Source organism: Motacilla alba, chromosome 19 (assembly GCF_015832195.1).
Source record: "Motacilla alba alba isolate MOTALB_02 chromosome 19, Motacilla_alba_V1.0_pri, whole genome shotgun sequence".
Classification (NCBI taxonomy): Eukaryota; Metazoa; Chordata; class Aves; order Passeriformes; family Motacillidae; genus Motacilla; species Motacilla alba.
The window spans coordinates 7,544,811-7,561,389 of record NC_052034.1 but is presented as its reverse complement, the minus strand read 5'-3'; the positions used below and the strand labels follow the sequence as shown (position 1 = coordinate 7,561,389).

At 42.8% G+C, this 16,579-nt stretch overlaps 1 protein-coding gene across 3 annotated transcripts in view; it reads right to left on the bottom strand.

The window, feature by feature from the left end:
- The window catches only part of LOC119709698 (protein spinster homolog 2-like), a 135,131-nt gene that overhangs the window by 61,614 nt on the left and 56,938 nt on the right, over positions 1–16,579 (bottom strand). For all 3 annotated transcript variants that reach the window (XR_005259409.1, XR_005259410.1, XM_038157766.1), the window contains exon 3: positions 11,776–11,912. Coding sequence is in view for 1 of the 3 variants with exons in the window: in XM_038157766.1 (XP_038013694.1) it covers positions 11,776–11,912 (137 nt within the window). In the remaining 2 variants the exon portion in view is untranslated. The remainder of the gene's footprint in view (positions 1–11,775; positions 11,913–16,579) is intronic.

The window sequence follows — 16,579 nt, the reverse complement described above, 5'->3', positions numbered from 1 at the left end:
TTATTTGGGAATGCATTTAAGATTCTGGCTGATTAAAGCATCCTTATTTTATGAGATCTATATTATTATTTAGTATATAAAAATAACCAATAAAGACTGTAAGATACTCCTTTTTCAACTCATCACACCCTTCAATCAGCAACTAAAGTGTTTAACAACTGCAAACCTACAGGGAGGCTCTAAGGTGAAACACCCAATTAAGTGTTCTGGAGATAAAAAACAAACCCAAAGGACCCTGGAAGTAGCAAGACTCTCACAGCACTTCTTCCACAGAGTCGCTTTGTGCTTCACAGGGACAAAAATCTGTGGCAAGGTTTTCTGAGCTATTTGCAAATGTTGAATGTGAAAATTCCTTTCAACACTAAAATTCCAGCGTCTGAAATCCAGGTTCCCATCACTCTCCTCCCTCCAAAGCTGGGGCAGTCCTGAGAGAATACTCTGTTGCTTTTCAGTCATTTGCTTTTCAGTCATTTTTGGGCAGCACAAAAAAAAAACCCAACCAACCAACCAACCAACCAAACAAAACCCCAAAAAAACCAAACAAAAAAAGAGCAACCCCAACTCCCATTCTCCATCCCACTAGGGAGTGTAATGACAAGAGATGGGTGATGAAGCAGCACCACCAGGTCCTGACAATAAACTGAGTAAAGACAAAGCAGCATTTCAGCTCCCTAACTGAAGGGCTTTTCATTTGATTGACCTGCCCATGGTAAAAATACTACAACATGCAAATGGTGGGATTTACATTCTCCTCAGTTTAGTTTCTTGGTCATTAATGTTGGATTAATGACTGGGACCTGGGATGCAATTGGGAGGGAGGTACCAGGTTACTCACACAACAACCCCCATCCAGCAGATTCAAGGTTGCTGTAAAATAGACCTTAAAGAAAAAGGCTGATGTTCAAATAAATCACAGGGATCATAAAGAGCCCCATGTTCCCAGTGCCTGGTAGAAGACAGAGTTAAAACACTTCATCCTTGGCTGTGGTGTAAGGCCCAGAGGAGTCCATGGCCCTTCACATGGCTGAAATAGTGGTCATTTATCCCTGTTACAAAACCATTACACCAGAATGTATCTTCCAAAACTGTTCCCCTAAGAACACTGATAGTTCTGGGTCGGAAGCAAATGGCTGCTTTTTGTTCCAGATCTGTCAGGTGGGACACACTCACCAGCACTTGCCTCAAATATCTCTGGCATTAGGCACTTTCACAATTTCCTTCCTGAGATGTGCAAACGCAGCCATAATCACTAAAATAGGGACTGGAAGAAATACAATGTATTTTTGCAACTGTGGAAACACTGCAAGGTTTTTGACACACAGGTTCCCAAATGCAGCTGGAATATGGGGTGGCATTCACTGAACCAAAGGATATTCACAGGCAGCAATGGGCTACTGTGTCCCAGCCACAGACGAGCCACAAGCAAAGCCTAAATCCAAGCAACAAAGAGATGCCAGATTTTTCAGAACAAACATTTTGAGGCATTGATACCTAGCACTAACAACATCTCCAACTCCATTGATGTCTACAGAAATGTGTGAGATCCAGCCTCTTTAACACGATGGGCCATCTTGGCTCAAACTCTTTGGTTTGGACCAATTCCTAAGCAAAAAATTAGTCAATTCCATCTGGTTGGATTGGAGATTCTTGGAGAGCACAATTCCATGTCCCTATCCCTGAAACTATTGCAGAAACTGATTTCTCAGCACCCTTTGAAAAAAGCATCATCCAACTGACTGAGACACTCAGGTGTGAACACTTTGCCTGCACTAGACACATTTTCAAGTGTAGAACAAGTTTTGAGAGTGCATGAAGGACACATTTTAAGAGAATCCCTCAAGGTTTAAATGAAATTAGCACAAAGTTACAGTCCCTGCAACTTTTCCCATACTGTTGGTTCTGCTGATTCTTGGCATATTTTGCTTTGCATATGCTAAAAATCAAGTACACCAGCAGGTCAGCTCTTGCAGGCAACTTTGCTGAAAAACCATTTAAATCATTCCAAACTTTGATTTTTGCTCCTGCTTTCTGTTTTCACGCTTCCCTGGGCTTGCTGACTCAGTCAAGACCCAGAGGCCTCCAAGAACTTTGCAGAAGGCTGACCTTGCAGTATGTTTGGCCCATATCTGAGAGATGCCTCTCCTCTAGCATCAGATTTCCAGAGAGAAAGTGGTGCATCTACCAATTCCTTCTACTTTGGAGCTGCTTCTTATTCATGATCTTCCTTGAACAGTTGTCATGTTCCTTTTGGAAGTGTTATTAATTGACAAGGTTTTGTCATGCTGTAGCTTAATTTCATTCTTTAACTCCAGCCTATCTGACAAAATGACAGCCTATTAAGCTACACTAAACACATTTGGATGTTTTGTGACTATCTTCTCATGAGGCTTCATCACTCATGCTTTCAGATTTGATGATCAGCACCACTCCCAGGGATTTCCAGCTCAAAATCTATTAAGTAAGGTTGAGATTAGTACTCTAATTTGACTTATCTGAATTGCAAATGCAGTGTTTTGTGTAGCCTGGGAACTTTATACATTTAAAAGAAATGTCAACACTTCAAAAGACTAATTTAGCACCTGGTACTGTAAAACATTTCCCTTCTCCCCACTATTTGCACATGACTTAGAACATAATGGTCCTTTTCCCAGCTTTTATGCACAACCCAGGAGGCCAAGACTGTGTGGCCATTGAGGAAGCACTTACACTTCCCGAGGAGTGACTGATGCATTTGGATCAGCAGGCAACCAGAAGCTCAACCGAAGAAAGGCTCAAATCCATACTTTTGCATCTGAACAGAAGCCAGAGCCTGAATAACACATTCTCTCTCTCCTGCATCCTGTTTTTCAGGACAATTAGCACAACCTTCAAGAACCACCCTGCTAATAGAAAGTTTAGATTTGTTTCCAGGCCTCCTAATGAGCCTAACCTGGGATGAATGGATTGTTTTCTTTGTGAGGCATCATTAACTAAACTCTGCTAAAGCATTGTGCTTCCTCCGAAGACATAAGCTCCAAGAGCACCATCCATAAGCTGTCTCACATTTATCCATGCTAAACACACATCAGTTTACAGCCTTCAAATATGGTAACATTTCTCCAGACCCATGTCTGACCATCCCAGCGGATCATGAAGGCACACATTCTACACCAACAACTTGGCACCCTCTCTGTATCCTCAATAACAGCTAGCTGGGAACTAATTCCCAAAATAACAGGACCACCCAGGCACTGCAGCAGTGACTTGCTCTGCCTTCTGAACTCATCTGACCAAGCCAGGCATCCCCCTATGGAAGCCCAGCATGCACCCATGGACCCCACACCAGGAATGTCTTGTGTCCCTCAGGCCACAGCACTACTGCAAGGATCCTGCCAGGCTGATAGGAAATTTAACAATTCCTTTATATTTTAAAATTTGCTTGGAAACTTACATGCAGCATTACTACTTTTTTTCCCTTTATTTTTTCTCACACCAACTGATTAAACCCCAGTCTATTTAAGGAGCCTTTTCCCATTCTTCCATTCCTTCAACGTTTTGAACAAGGCTGAGCTTAAGATACTGTCATAATTATTTATAAAACATAATGCTAAAGCATTATAGAGATTTCCACTTACACAGAGTTAAGAAATAAGAGATTATTTGTGTTTCATCAGCACGCCATGGGGTTAGGCCTCTGCTGCAGCATGACAAGCAGAATATACATTTTAACAGACAACACAAGAAGAAGGAATGTTTCCAAGACACACACAGCCTGGAAATAAAACAATCATGCCTTCTTCCCTCTGCCTCCTCAGCAAATAACTGGCCCAGGTGAGATTTCCTGCTCAGGCACAACAAAAGCGGGACAGGTGGAATGTTACAGGCAGGCATTGCTCCCACACCATCCATTAGCTGACACAGCAGATTAACTTTCCTACTCTTCAACCTAGAGACTATAAATTCAGCTTTCTGCAAAAAAAATGGGACAAACCTGTAAAGGTCTTTAGCCTGAAAAAACCTTTCATGTACCATGCTGTTGGTTCTAAGCATTTCCATGATCCAGCGAAACAGCAGCAATGATGTAGGGTCTGACTCAATAGACACAGACACACAAAAGGTCCCCACAGACTTCCAAAGAAGGAGCTGAATCAGAACCACAATCACAGACCCTGTGATAACAGTTTCAACATCTTCCAGCAACCCAGATAACACACAGCGCTCTGAAACAGGACAGGCAATTACAGAGGGCCCTCACTGAGACCCTGTGCAAATGAGCACTGAGCTTTGAGCCTGTTTCTGGGTGCTCTCCCAGCACAAACCTCTGTCCACCTGCTCTAGAAAACGCCTGAGCTCTGAGGGACTGCTCTGACATTTCAGTGCTAGTAACTGTCCTCATTCCACTGAACTGGAATCACAGCCTCTACTGCAGCACAGTGAGTGAGTTCTGATGCTAAGCAATGGAAATATCTCCTCTTTCAGTATCCACAGTGTCCGACTCAGATACTGTGTGGTTTCAGACCAATCAATGACCTAAAAGGAGGTGCAAAAGGCCCATTTGTGGACACACAGGTGCACCCAGCTGGGGTGATTTGAGAAATCTGAACAGGACACGATGCCAGACTGACCCCACCTGGGCAGGGTGGGATGTGGGGAGTGCATCTTGATTGCTCTCAGGTCCCAGAAGGGAGAGCAAAACCATTCCTGTTCCAGACACTCTGCAGATGGGAAATGCAATGTGTGCTAGAGCTATTCCTTATGATAGTTACTTGAAGTTCATTTTTCTCATCACAGGAATAAGCTTTCTGAGCAGGCTTTGGAACTGTGCTGTGTGTCTCTCCTGGCAGCCATCACCAGCTGTGTTTTCAATAACTCTTCCCAAATGCTTCACAGATACACGGACACAGATACTGGATGGAAAAACCCCAAAACTGAGCAGAAAATACACTTCAATTTCTGATAACACCTTTGAAAAGCTGCCTGCTCTCACAGATTGGCTTTTTTTGGGTCTGATGCTCTGAGAACACCTTAATCTGGTTTTCATTTATAGTTTCCCTTGGAAGAGTGACAGATACAAAGGGACAAGGTAAGAACATAAGACGACCAGGAGACAAACACATGACAGTAATTCTGCACTCTACAACTATTTCATTTATATAAATCTTTTCCCAATGCTTCCATCCTTGGTTAGCAAAATGTGAGGGAACAGTGAGGACCCAAAATTCCAGAGTTCAAATCATTGCACGTGTCCATGCAAGAGAAGATGTTCTTACAGAAAAACAGTTTCTCCTACAGTATTTGGAATCAGCTGTGCTGAAGGTGATAGCAGACTTGACAGATACCCAGAATACCTTAAGACCAGCTCAGTCAGTGCTCCATTATTAAAGGAATAAGCGATAGTGTATTTTTTTCCTACAGTATACCGCATATAATCCATATTAAAAGATGTGAGATAGTAAAACTTACAAGAGCACTGGGAACAGCACTTGGAAGGAACAGCAGGTGCCTTCTTGCTGGCGAGGGCTCAAAGAAATGGTGCCTTTCAATTTCCACATGGTGGTGATGCTGGGTTAATGGCTGGACTCCATGATCTCAGAGGTCTTTTCCAGCCTTAACAACTCTATAATTCTAAAAGGGGCTGAGGGAATGATCTCTCTTTAAATTACCTCCTTCCAGACATACAAGAGAGGGACAGTGGGGCAGAATCAGTCCATACAGAATTCCACTCTGCATTGCAAAGCAGAGATGAGAGCCCTTACCCTTTCCCTCTCTTACTGGGATTTCTGAGCCACCTAAGCCCAGCACAGCACCTCCTGCACCTGGCACCCACGGACCCCAGTGCCCCAGGCACAGCAGCTGCACTGTGGGGAGGAGGGAGCTCTCATAGCTGGAAGGAGAGGAGATGCACAGATTGCTACATCTCACTTTACAGAGCAGAGGCCACGCAGGAGGCTGTGGGTATCTTGTGGTGCAGAGGCACCGGGACAGCACAAAGGGGCAGACCTGCAGCTGGGAGGGATTTGGGAGCTGACACCACCCACACAGAGAGCATCAGCACCCACCCGACCTCCCTCTGGCAACAGAGTCCACAGCAGGTAATATTTCTCCTGAGCAGTCTAGCAAAGGCCAAGTGTGCAGAAACCCAAATGTCAACAGCATGTGCCCACCTGCAGGGCTGCTGTGCCACATCAAAGCTGGCAAAAGCCAGAAGAGCCAGCCAGGAGCTTTGGCCATGACCCTCCTTAGTCAGTCCAGCAGCACTTGTGTGACAGCCACAGGGCCTGCTGGAACTGCCTGTCGTGGGCACTGCATGCAATGCAGCTGACTTCCCAAAGTTGCTGGGAGAATCCCTTTTGCCTTTTTTCGGCAAGAGACTTCTGCTCAAAAATAATAGGCTGGAACAGTAGGATATAAACGTTCCAGTAATTCATGGGGACTTCAAAGACAACACTCACTCTCCTTACTTATAAAATGTTGGCTTGGGGATCTCAGTTTTGTTTGTTTATGTTTTTCAGGCTGTGTATTTATCTAGCACAGCGGAACCACAGGCACAGGAGCTGTATGTTTTATATTACAACTTCTGCCGGAGCACTTAAAACTAAAGGCTTTTTTTTTTTCCTATAGTGAATCATCATGTAGGGGGTGGTTGGATTATGTTTATGTTTTTAAAATTATCCCAGCTAAAATTAACCATTTGTTCCATACTGCACACAATTTGTTGCTTCTCTTTTAGAAACTCCTTGAAAGACAAGTTTGGGAAATAAAAGTACATCTGGCAAGTCTGAAAGACAGGACTTGAGCAAGCACTGCAGACTAACTGGAACTCCACCGTGGACAATTTGCTTCCTCTTCCGGAGATAAACCAAAATAAAAGGAAAAGAAAACAACACTAAGAGAAATACCTATCCAGAGGTAAATTGCAGTGGGAGCAAAAAGGTTGTATCATATTAGCTATATCAAAATCTGAACAGAAATATTTATCAAGAGCTGGAGAATTCAAAAGCATATTCCTGGTTTACCTTGTCAGTGCTTTCCTTTTCCATCTCCCAACTTTCTAGCGTGTGCAGTTCTGGTGCCTCCCAGCCAACCCACATTACCACAGCCTGCTCTGGCTGCTCATGAGGTACTCCTGCTCTCCCAGCCTGCTGGAGCAGAAGCCTCGGTTCATTTGTAAGCCAGCATGCCCTTTACACAGAAATATGCTTTATTCAAGATATTTACATGTACATACAGTATTTTAGAAGACTAGAGAACAATCTGCAAATTTTCACCTCCAAGCTCTTTCTTGCTTTAAGATAGGGTGTTTGCCCACAAGGGAGAGGGGTCCTGATGTCCCAAAGGCTGTGCTGAGAGGGGCAGGAAGTTTAGCACCAAACCCAGGGCTCACCTAAGACAATCTGCTGCTCAAACAAACCAGCTGAGAACATTTATCATGACTATATAGATGTGGATATCCAAGCAGCCAGAAATAAACTCTCCTGATAACTCCTGATAACCAGGTTGCTTCATATTAAGCTGTTCAGAAAGAGAGAAATGGTGCAGTTGGGAGTACAGACCCTTCCCAATGACATCTTAGACTATAAACCACCTCAGGGTGATCAGCCACCACATGCAATCAGGCACTGTGCTCATGAAAATGCTACCTAGGGAAATAAACTGGTTACTTATTAAATCAGAGTTTATATTGATACAGAGGAAGACAACATATATTTAGCTTTTTGCATGGTTGGAAACACATCCAGGTAAAGAAACTCTGTGAAGATTGTGCCCTTGGTTCATTACTTTGGGATATGACTGTATACCACACAAAAGCCTACTGATTTTTTGTTGATTTATTACAGCTCATGAACCAACAAGCAGCAAGTGTTTTCCCCAAATGCTTGGCAAAAGCCAAGAACAACACAAGAAAGGGTTTTCCAGGTGAAAGTGCCAAAAGTTGTGCTGATAGGTGCAGACCTGATTTAAAGTCAGGTCTAAAGGGAGAAAATCCCTAAGCAGGCATTTGTACTTAGAAAATAAAAATTAAGATGCATACATTATTCATTGAAGTTTCTATAAATGGAGTTAATATAGAGATATGTCTAAATATGTACCAACTTTACATAATTTTAGATCATTGAACAAGTTTGTTAATGATTTCTTAATGGAACTTTTCTTTTAGCATGTGCTAAACAGTGTTATAGAGCAGAAATGTGCAAGTACCAAAGCAGAGGAGGCCTCATGTCTTCTTTCTATAGAGAAATTCTGCACTAACATAAATTATCAAACAACATTAAAAAGCGAGCTTATCAATATCATCTCAGTCTTACTACTTCTGATGATTTTCTTTAGTTAAATTTATCATTAGCTATTTTTATCTATGCAAACAGGTGTATTTTGGAATCAATCTGTGCTATTTATTAATATTTATTTGGTTTCTTACTATGATTTGTTCCAAAATTAATTTAAGATCTCATGAACGATAACCAAACTTTTAAGCATGAGTTGTCCTGTTTCTATTTTGCTATGTGTGGAATTCATGCATTGCTGTTTTCTACCACCCCCTATATGCACTGGAACCACCCCAAGATTTTGGCCTGATTTTGTTTTGCATTGTGAGAACCTATTATCTACCTATTTAGTAGCTACCAACAGATAAGGCATTAATTCTTCATTTAGTTGACAGTCATCATTCCATTTTAGGAACCCAGAGATACCTGATAATAAATAACTAATGATATTTTAAAAAGGCAGAGCTCTCTAGCAACTGTCTGCATAGCACAGGTATCCAGTTCCTGATTTATCTGCTGATTTCAGTTACTTTTTCTAACCCAAGCAGAATAAAATAGCATTTAGCCAGTATCTTAGATGAGCTGTTTACTGCACTCCAATCCTTTTGTGCTGCTTTTGGCTGGGACAGAGTTAATTTTCTAGCTGGTATGGGACCATGTTTTGGATTTGTGCTGAGAACAGAGCTGATAACACAGGGATGTTTGCATTACTGCTGGGCAAGTGCTTCTACAGAGTCAAGGTCTTTCCTGCTCCTCAGCCCCCAGAGAAGGGCTGGGGGACACAGGAATTGGAGGGACACAGCTGACCCCAGGGATATCCCAGATCACAGGGCATCATGCTCAGCAGATGAAGTTGTGGCAAGACAGTAGGACAAATAAGAATGAACGTCTCTGTAAATCTGTTTGCACAATAATCTAGTCATTAACTCAAACAACAGCATTTTTCATGGCTTCCTTTAGATGTTCAGATTTTAGCCAGGAACTGACACACTACCAAGCAGCTTTATAAACTGGGTGTCTTCAGAGTTCACCAGCTCTGTAGCTGCTTTTGGCCTTTGTTAAGCTGTCTCTTTCCATCTGCACTCCAGATTTGAGCTGTGTGGCTGTGCATGCTATTTAATTACACAGTGACAGGATGCATGAGGCACTAGGCCCCATCAAAATTTGAAGAAAGGCAATCCCTGAAGACAGAGATTCTGCTATTCCTCCTGAAAGGCTACTCTTTCACACCTAATTCAGGATTTTTGGTGCTGCCACATAAAGGAATTCTCCAATGGGCTCAGCCTGTGTCAACTTGCTCCTTCCAGCCCTGTGTTCTCATGTCAGCTTGGATGTGAGAACTCCTCTACTCACAGTAGTTTTACTACTGCTTTTATTTGTGCCAGCAAAGAGTTTTTGATATTTCAGCTCCCTGTCCTCCTTCCCAACAAATGCATATATTATTTCAAAAGGAAAACAAAATGTTGAGAGAAAAAGCAACGTTTTACTCCTCAAATGAATCCTAGACAACAAAGATCAGGAAAAATGCTTACATTAAAAAAAAATAGAAAAAGCTCTTCTCTGACCCTTTCAGCATGTCAGGAATTCACCTTGTTCAATGTGGCATGTCTTCCCAATTAGAGATCAGGCCTCCAACAGGGGCACCAAAGTGGGAGGGATACCATGGGAAGCTGGATTATTCTTAGGACCTTGCTCAGCTGCTGCAGCCACTGGGTAGAGAACATCCTTAGAGCAGCTGCAACATTTTCCATTACCTCCTGGAGTCAGTAACAGGAGCTGGGCATGAGAACTCTGGATTAGTAGCTAAGTCTTCTGCTGGAGTTGAGGATTGCAGGAAAATCAGGACACGGGATTTTTCTAAGTATTAGGGTGTTTTTTGTCAAGATGGTCTTTGGAGTCAAGAGTTAGTACTGATGCATATCCAGGATGACTTAATACAGGTTTGGCTATTTTGATCTTGTCTCTCTTATGACTTCCAAAACATTGGGGTTTGGATTCCAAGCATATGCTACTGCCACTCTGAGCCCCTGTGTACAAATAACCATATATATTAATTCCTGAACTACTTCAGCTAATAAGCCCCAAATCCTTAAACTGAAATTCAACTCTGAAGACATCAGTCCAGTTCCGGTGTTCCCCTACTTCCAGCTGTGAGACCCAGTTGCAGGGAGATCAATGAGAATCTAAGCATAAATATATGTCTGTAACACAGGAAGTGTTTATAAGAAGGTCACTGGTTCTCTCTAAAATGCTTCTGCCTTTGGGCTCTGATCAAAGCTGCTTTTGCAGAGTGTTATGAGAAACATTTAAAGAAAAAAAAATTAAAGAGAAAACAAAACAAAAAAAAATCATTCTTTATTTTAGATGAGAGACATTCTTTCTCTGGAAAAGGTGCTTCCTGGCCAAGGGTAACCCAGAACCATTTCCTGAGTTAAAGGCTTCCACATTTGGCCACATGCATCTTGCTTTAGAAATGCAGCAACAACCAATCCTGGTGAAAGCCACACTGACATGAGTGCCACTGCTTGCTTTAAGTGGAAACTCTCTTTTTTTAAAAACTGAAGAGCATGTGGGTGGGCAGGATGGAGAAGGGTGGAGGGGTTTAGTCCCTGGTTGTCATTCTTTAGGCGTGACCACAATGCTGCAATCTCTGGAACGCAGCTGGACAGAAAGGATGAGAAATGCCCCTGCCTCCCTTGGGGAAATCAGTCTGATGGTGCCAGGAGCTGTGATTTATCTCTGCAGGAATGTTGCCACCTGCAGCAATTAAATCTCTGCTATAATATGATTTAAACAAGAGAATATTTTCCCCCAGAAACTGCCAGATCATTGTTTCCTCCAAATGCCTCTGACAAGAAAATTAATGCAGTGAGGAGTGCCCAGAATGGGGCACTGCAGCTGTCCTGGGAGCAGGAGAGGGATGCAGAGCTTGACAAAATTAGGTGAGCCTGACAACTCCATCACCAGTTTCCCCAGATAAATCCACTGACAAGTGTTAAAGGAGCTGAAACTGTGTCTGATCTCTGTGTTATCATCCACTTTCTCTGCCTTGGTGGACAGAAACCAAAGCACATCTGTAAAACCACTGCTGGATGCATTTCGTTATTCCAAATACCACGAGCAGACTTCCCAACAAAATCCAATGGCTTCAGTTACATATCAGAAGACAAAAGAACCACTGTGTAGCCATGGATTCATTTTCCCAGGACTTTTGTAAAGCCTTTTAAAGCTTCTTTAGGATTTCCCTCAAAACAAAGCCCTTATGTCAACAGAAACTCTTGCTTAGATATGCTTCATCTGTTACTTTTTATGAAAATGCACAATCAAAGGGTGACAGCTTTCACAGTTAAGCAAACACAGTGACACAGAGCACTTCTCCCACAAAAGGTCAGATAATACAACATGCTGAATGTTAAATACACACAGGAGGGATATGTTCCCCTTGAGCACACTGTGATGGGGAGTCATTTAGGAATATAGTGTCCATCTTTTCAGGACAACCTGCAAAGTGTCTTTGCAAAGATCTTACCTGTTCAGTGATGAAGGAGCTTGAAAAAGTGACAGCTGACCAAAAGAAGATGCCACAGCTGAGAATGATCTTTCTGTTGAACCGGTCACCAAGGTAACCAAAGATCGGCGCCGCGACCATGAAACTACAGATAAAAACTGCAAAGGAGAGAAAAAGGAAAGAAATCTTTAATAAACATCAGACCAAGAACAGGAAGACTAATTTTCTGCAAGCCAAATCCTCTAGAGAACAGTTCCAAATAATTAGACATTCTGCAGCCCTGCCTTGCAGAGCTGTGCAGGCCAATAGGCTTTCTGAAGTCAGTGCTTCCTTAATCAAACAGATTTTTCATTCCCAGAGAAACTTCAGACCACAGACCAGGGAACTCATATTACTTGAAAGCACCAGCCCCTCACAGTCAGCTGAGCTCAGATCTGAAGATGGGCAAAACCAGGACAGAATAAATTAAGAGCTTCTGCTTAAATGTTACTGAGAAGGTGAAGTGGAGGTTGGAAGGAGTTTTAAGCAAACAGAAAACAAGGCAAGGGCTCCTTGTTGGCTCTTGCAGCAGAGACCTGAGAGAAACGGGCCACAGAAGCTGAGGTTCTTTCATCCTTGCATCTTTCCCGTTTAAAAGAAATTATGAAACAGTGAGGAAAGCCAGTAAACACCACTATCATCCTACTACCACCAGCCCTGTTTCCTCACTAGGTCCTTTCACCATCACTAAACTTGTATTTAAACCCATCACTGAGCAACAGCTTCACTAGAACAAAGAGTTTTAACCTACAAAGTCCAAACAGGCCAGGACTGTACTCATCTGAAAGACTTCAAGTTTACCCTTTGTTCCATCCAAAACCCCCAAAAGCATTAACCTAAGAGCTCCTGTCATGTAGGAATGAGGCTCTTGACAGAGTAACTTCTGCAAAATCATCTCAATTCAGAGTTCACTCCTCTGCCCATCTCAAAACAATCTGGCCTGTGAACCCCCTGAGAACACCTGAAATGGGGCGTTCACACCATGTTCCTTATTAATTTGGATTTTGGCAGAAATTGCCATGTTTTAAGTTGATTTTTACCTGGCTTTTGTCTGTCCACATTAGAGAATTGGATAAGGGCAATGACATGGATTTTACTGGTGTGTAGTATGAACTCTAACTGGCTGTCTGGGATTCAGCAAATCCAGAAGGATTTGGGTAGGACACCAGAATACCTGGAAGTCTCTTTAATCACACAGTCCTGACACTCATTTGTTATCAGGTAGGTCTTGGAGGGCACTGTGGGCTTTTGGCACAGCCTAACCCCAGCTGTCTACTTTTCACTGTATAAAATGGGGTGGGGGGATAGAATAGATAAAAAAAAAAGAAAAAAAGACAAGAGCAGAGCACACCCCCCCTTTTGGGTGGAATGTGCATATAAAATTAAAATGGTTAAGACCCAAATAATGAGTTTTTCATGGATGATGATATATGATAGCTTAAAAACGTGCAGAATGCTGAACTATGACTAAATGTCTTTTTGTTAGTACATTAAGATGTCAAAGCTGCTTTATAAATAATACACATTCATTTGCATCTGTGTTTTGTGACCCATGTGAGTGTGTATATATATTTTGCACTGTGATATTTGAACTAAATTTCAGGATTACTCTTTTTACATTTAGAGTAAAATAAATCAAGATAATAGAGAAATGTTAAGGCCTGAAATGCAGCACATGCAACGTATCACACATACTTCAGCAGTAATGTTATGAACAGTTTTGCTGTTTAGCTCACACATAAACCCTACTGATAGATCTCAGTCCCTGCATCTATCCCAAAATCCTTGTGCAAACAAAACCTACGAATAAAACTACAAGCAGGGTTTTCATCTCTGTTTTACAGAGAAACTAGACCAGCAGCAGCTCACACATCTCCGCTCAGCAAGGGCACATCTGCACTGGCCCCACTCCAACAAGGCACTTAAGCACATGCTTATATTAGGCACTTTAGAGTCATCAATTCCCTGATTAAGTGCTTTCCTGAATTAACACCGAGGGCTTGGCACCTTGCAAAGCTGGTACAACAACCTGGCACGAAGGATACGTGGCTGTTCATTGGGAATGAGAAGCAGAAAATGACTGTGAGTCGTCCAGACCAGTGTGACCACTGCAATTTGATCTTTCTCTTGGAAGGACACTACAACTCATTCATCTCAGAATCCCATATTCTGCCATTTTCATGATGTAAAAAGACACAAAACTGAAAAAGCTTCCAAGGGAAAATTAGAAACATCCAAGTCAGCATCCCACCATTTCAAATAACAAATAATATGGTTAATTCAACTTTGAGACATGCAGGGTGCGATTCAAAACCCATATTAATCAGTGGGATTAATAGCTTCAATGACCTCTGGATCATTAATGAAAAGTCTAATTCTGGAATCTGGGCAAAATGGACAAAGCTACTCTTTCCAATAAAACAAACAAACAAACAAACAAACAAAAAACAACAAAAAAAACCCCAAAAAATATTGTCCAATGACTTTCCAACAATATACATCCTTCTGCTGCTCAAATCCCTTTGGAGGATTTATTTTTGGAAGACTCTGAGCTGTGAGCTTTGTCAGTGGTAAGCAGCTGACTTGACAGCTCCACAAGGTGCAAAATGAAAGGACAACAGAGCCAAATAAATAACAGGTAATGGAACACAGCTGTCACAAGAATAAATGCAATTTATCTCAAAGTATTTATGACCCAAATATGCATCAGAGCATTGATTGACTCAAATAAATGCAGAGTATGATGGCTGTGTGGTCTGTCAAAAGGATTTTCCTGTTAGAGGCATTTCCCATGAATCAATTTTTGCAATTACTCCTGCCAGTGACAGCCGAGACTCCTGAACCCCAGCCTGGGCTGGCAGAACAGAGGTGAACAAAAGTAGGGCACATCTCCAGGTGGGATGGAAACCTGAGTCACTCTAGAACAGGAGGTTCTGTGACCACTAAACACCACAAAGGAGAGACCTCATCCAGAAGACACAAAACTGCAGCACGTTCAGTTGGAGAGAGGGGCAGCAGAAACATGTTTGATCTGTAGGCAGGAGGGCTGAGCATAAGGCAGAGCGGCATTTCAGTAAAGGGGCCCGGCACTTGTGCCAGCCTCTCCCCTGGCTTCTCTCCCTTCTTCCACAGCATTTTCTGTTCCTTGCACTCACCCACTCCCAAATTAATAAAACTGAAGTGACACCACAGCAGCTGCTGCTTCAGCTCAACCACAGCCACAAATCTTTTCTATTAGGGCAGCAGTGGGACAGAGGTTGGCATTGCACTTTGCTCTTCCCAATCAACGGCTCCTCTTCCCATTTTCACTTAGAGACATCATAGAATATTACCAGCTCTTGAAGAGACATAGAGAGCAAGGCAGGGCAGGGTTAGAAACCCACTGGGATTTAAGATGAGCTACTGTGAAGGCAGTGATGGCACTGGGAGCAGCTGTGGGCAGGTATAGCTCTGGCAGTCCCATTATGGATGTGTACAGCTCATTTCTCCTGGTAAATGATCTCCAGCAGTGCCAGCAAAAGTGGCTCATCCCAGCACAGGGTGGAGCTGAGATACATTTCTGTAGGAGTAAATTATCATGTGAGCAAAGGATGAATAAACAGACACACAGTGAATGCCATCAAGGAGGGAGGTTCTTTTAAGTACAGGTATTTTCAAAAGAAGAACCCATTTGTCTTTATTCCTCCCTTTGTGGCTTAGCCACTGAAATGCTGCCTGTGGTGAGAAGGCAGGAATAGTGTAATTGCCCAAACAGGATGGCTTGGTGTCTATTTCTGCCTCTGGATGCCTGTCCCACCCTGTACAGGTGCACAAGCACTTTCTCAGCCAGCACTGCCCAGCTTTTTCTGTGCATGGCTGGAATTACAACAATGTGCAGCATAAAAAGTCTTACACGTCCCACCCAAACACCCACCAGACAAGGAAATCATCCTCCCAAGCCTCTATTGCTGCTGCATGTGCTGCAGCTTCAGTCCTATTTCAGGATTATGGCCAGGGAGCTGCTATTCAGACACACCTTCCCCTCTCAAGAGCTGCCTGTGTAGCCAGGGGAAAAGTAAATCCAACAGTGGAAGCAAAGGAGATGAGAGAAGAGGAAGGAACTGTAAACTTTATATTTAACAGTCACAAAAAGCTCCTGCCTTCTGGAACTAGATGCCATCACTTTTATTTTTCTCTTCTTTCTCTCCAAACAAAACTGTACCAGCTTGACTTTACAGCTATTCCATGAAAAGGCTCTGACCTGCCAGCTCTCCACCCTGTGATTCCAAAGACACTTGCCTCCATCTCGCTCTTTTTTTAGTGGACTTTTGTTTAGTGGACTTATCAACCCAGAGATAACCTCAGAGAGGGGCTTCTCCTGCCAGCAGGTCATCCACAGAGTAGAATCAAGAAGGAAGAGAGGCAGTGACAGAGGCACACACAGGGGCTGCTGTTCCTCAGTTCCTGGAAGTTTGAGCAGATCACAGGCACCTCTGAAAAAAGGTCCCTTCTTTTGGTTTTGACTTTTAAGCACACAGGGCTTATCTTTTCCTATCAGTAATAATGCTAGAAAGGTTCAGGGTCAGGTGAAAATAGCTTTCTCTACACAAGGATGCTCAACAAAAAAACCCTGGTGGGTATCTTTGAGCTTTGAGTCAGCACAACTCATGTGTACACATCTAATTGAGTGCTGACAGCGAGCTTGGCTCTGTGGAAGGCAAACCAGAGCCTCTGCCTCAAGGGACTGGCATCCACTGAGACACTGCTGAGAACTGTGTGCTGAGAGGTTGATAACATCTTCCCAACA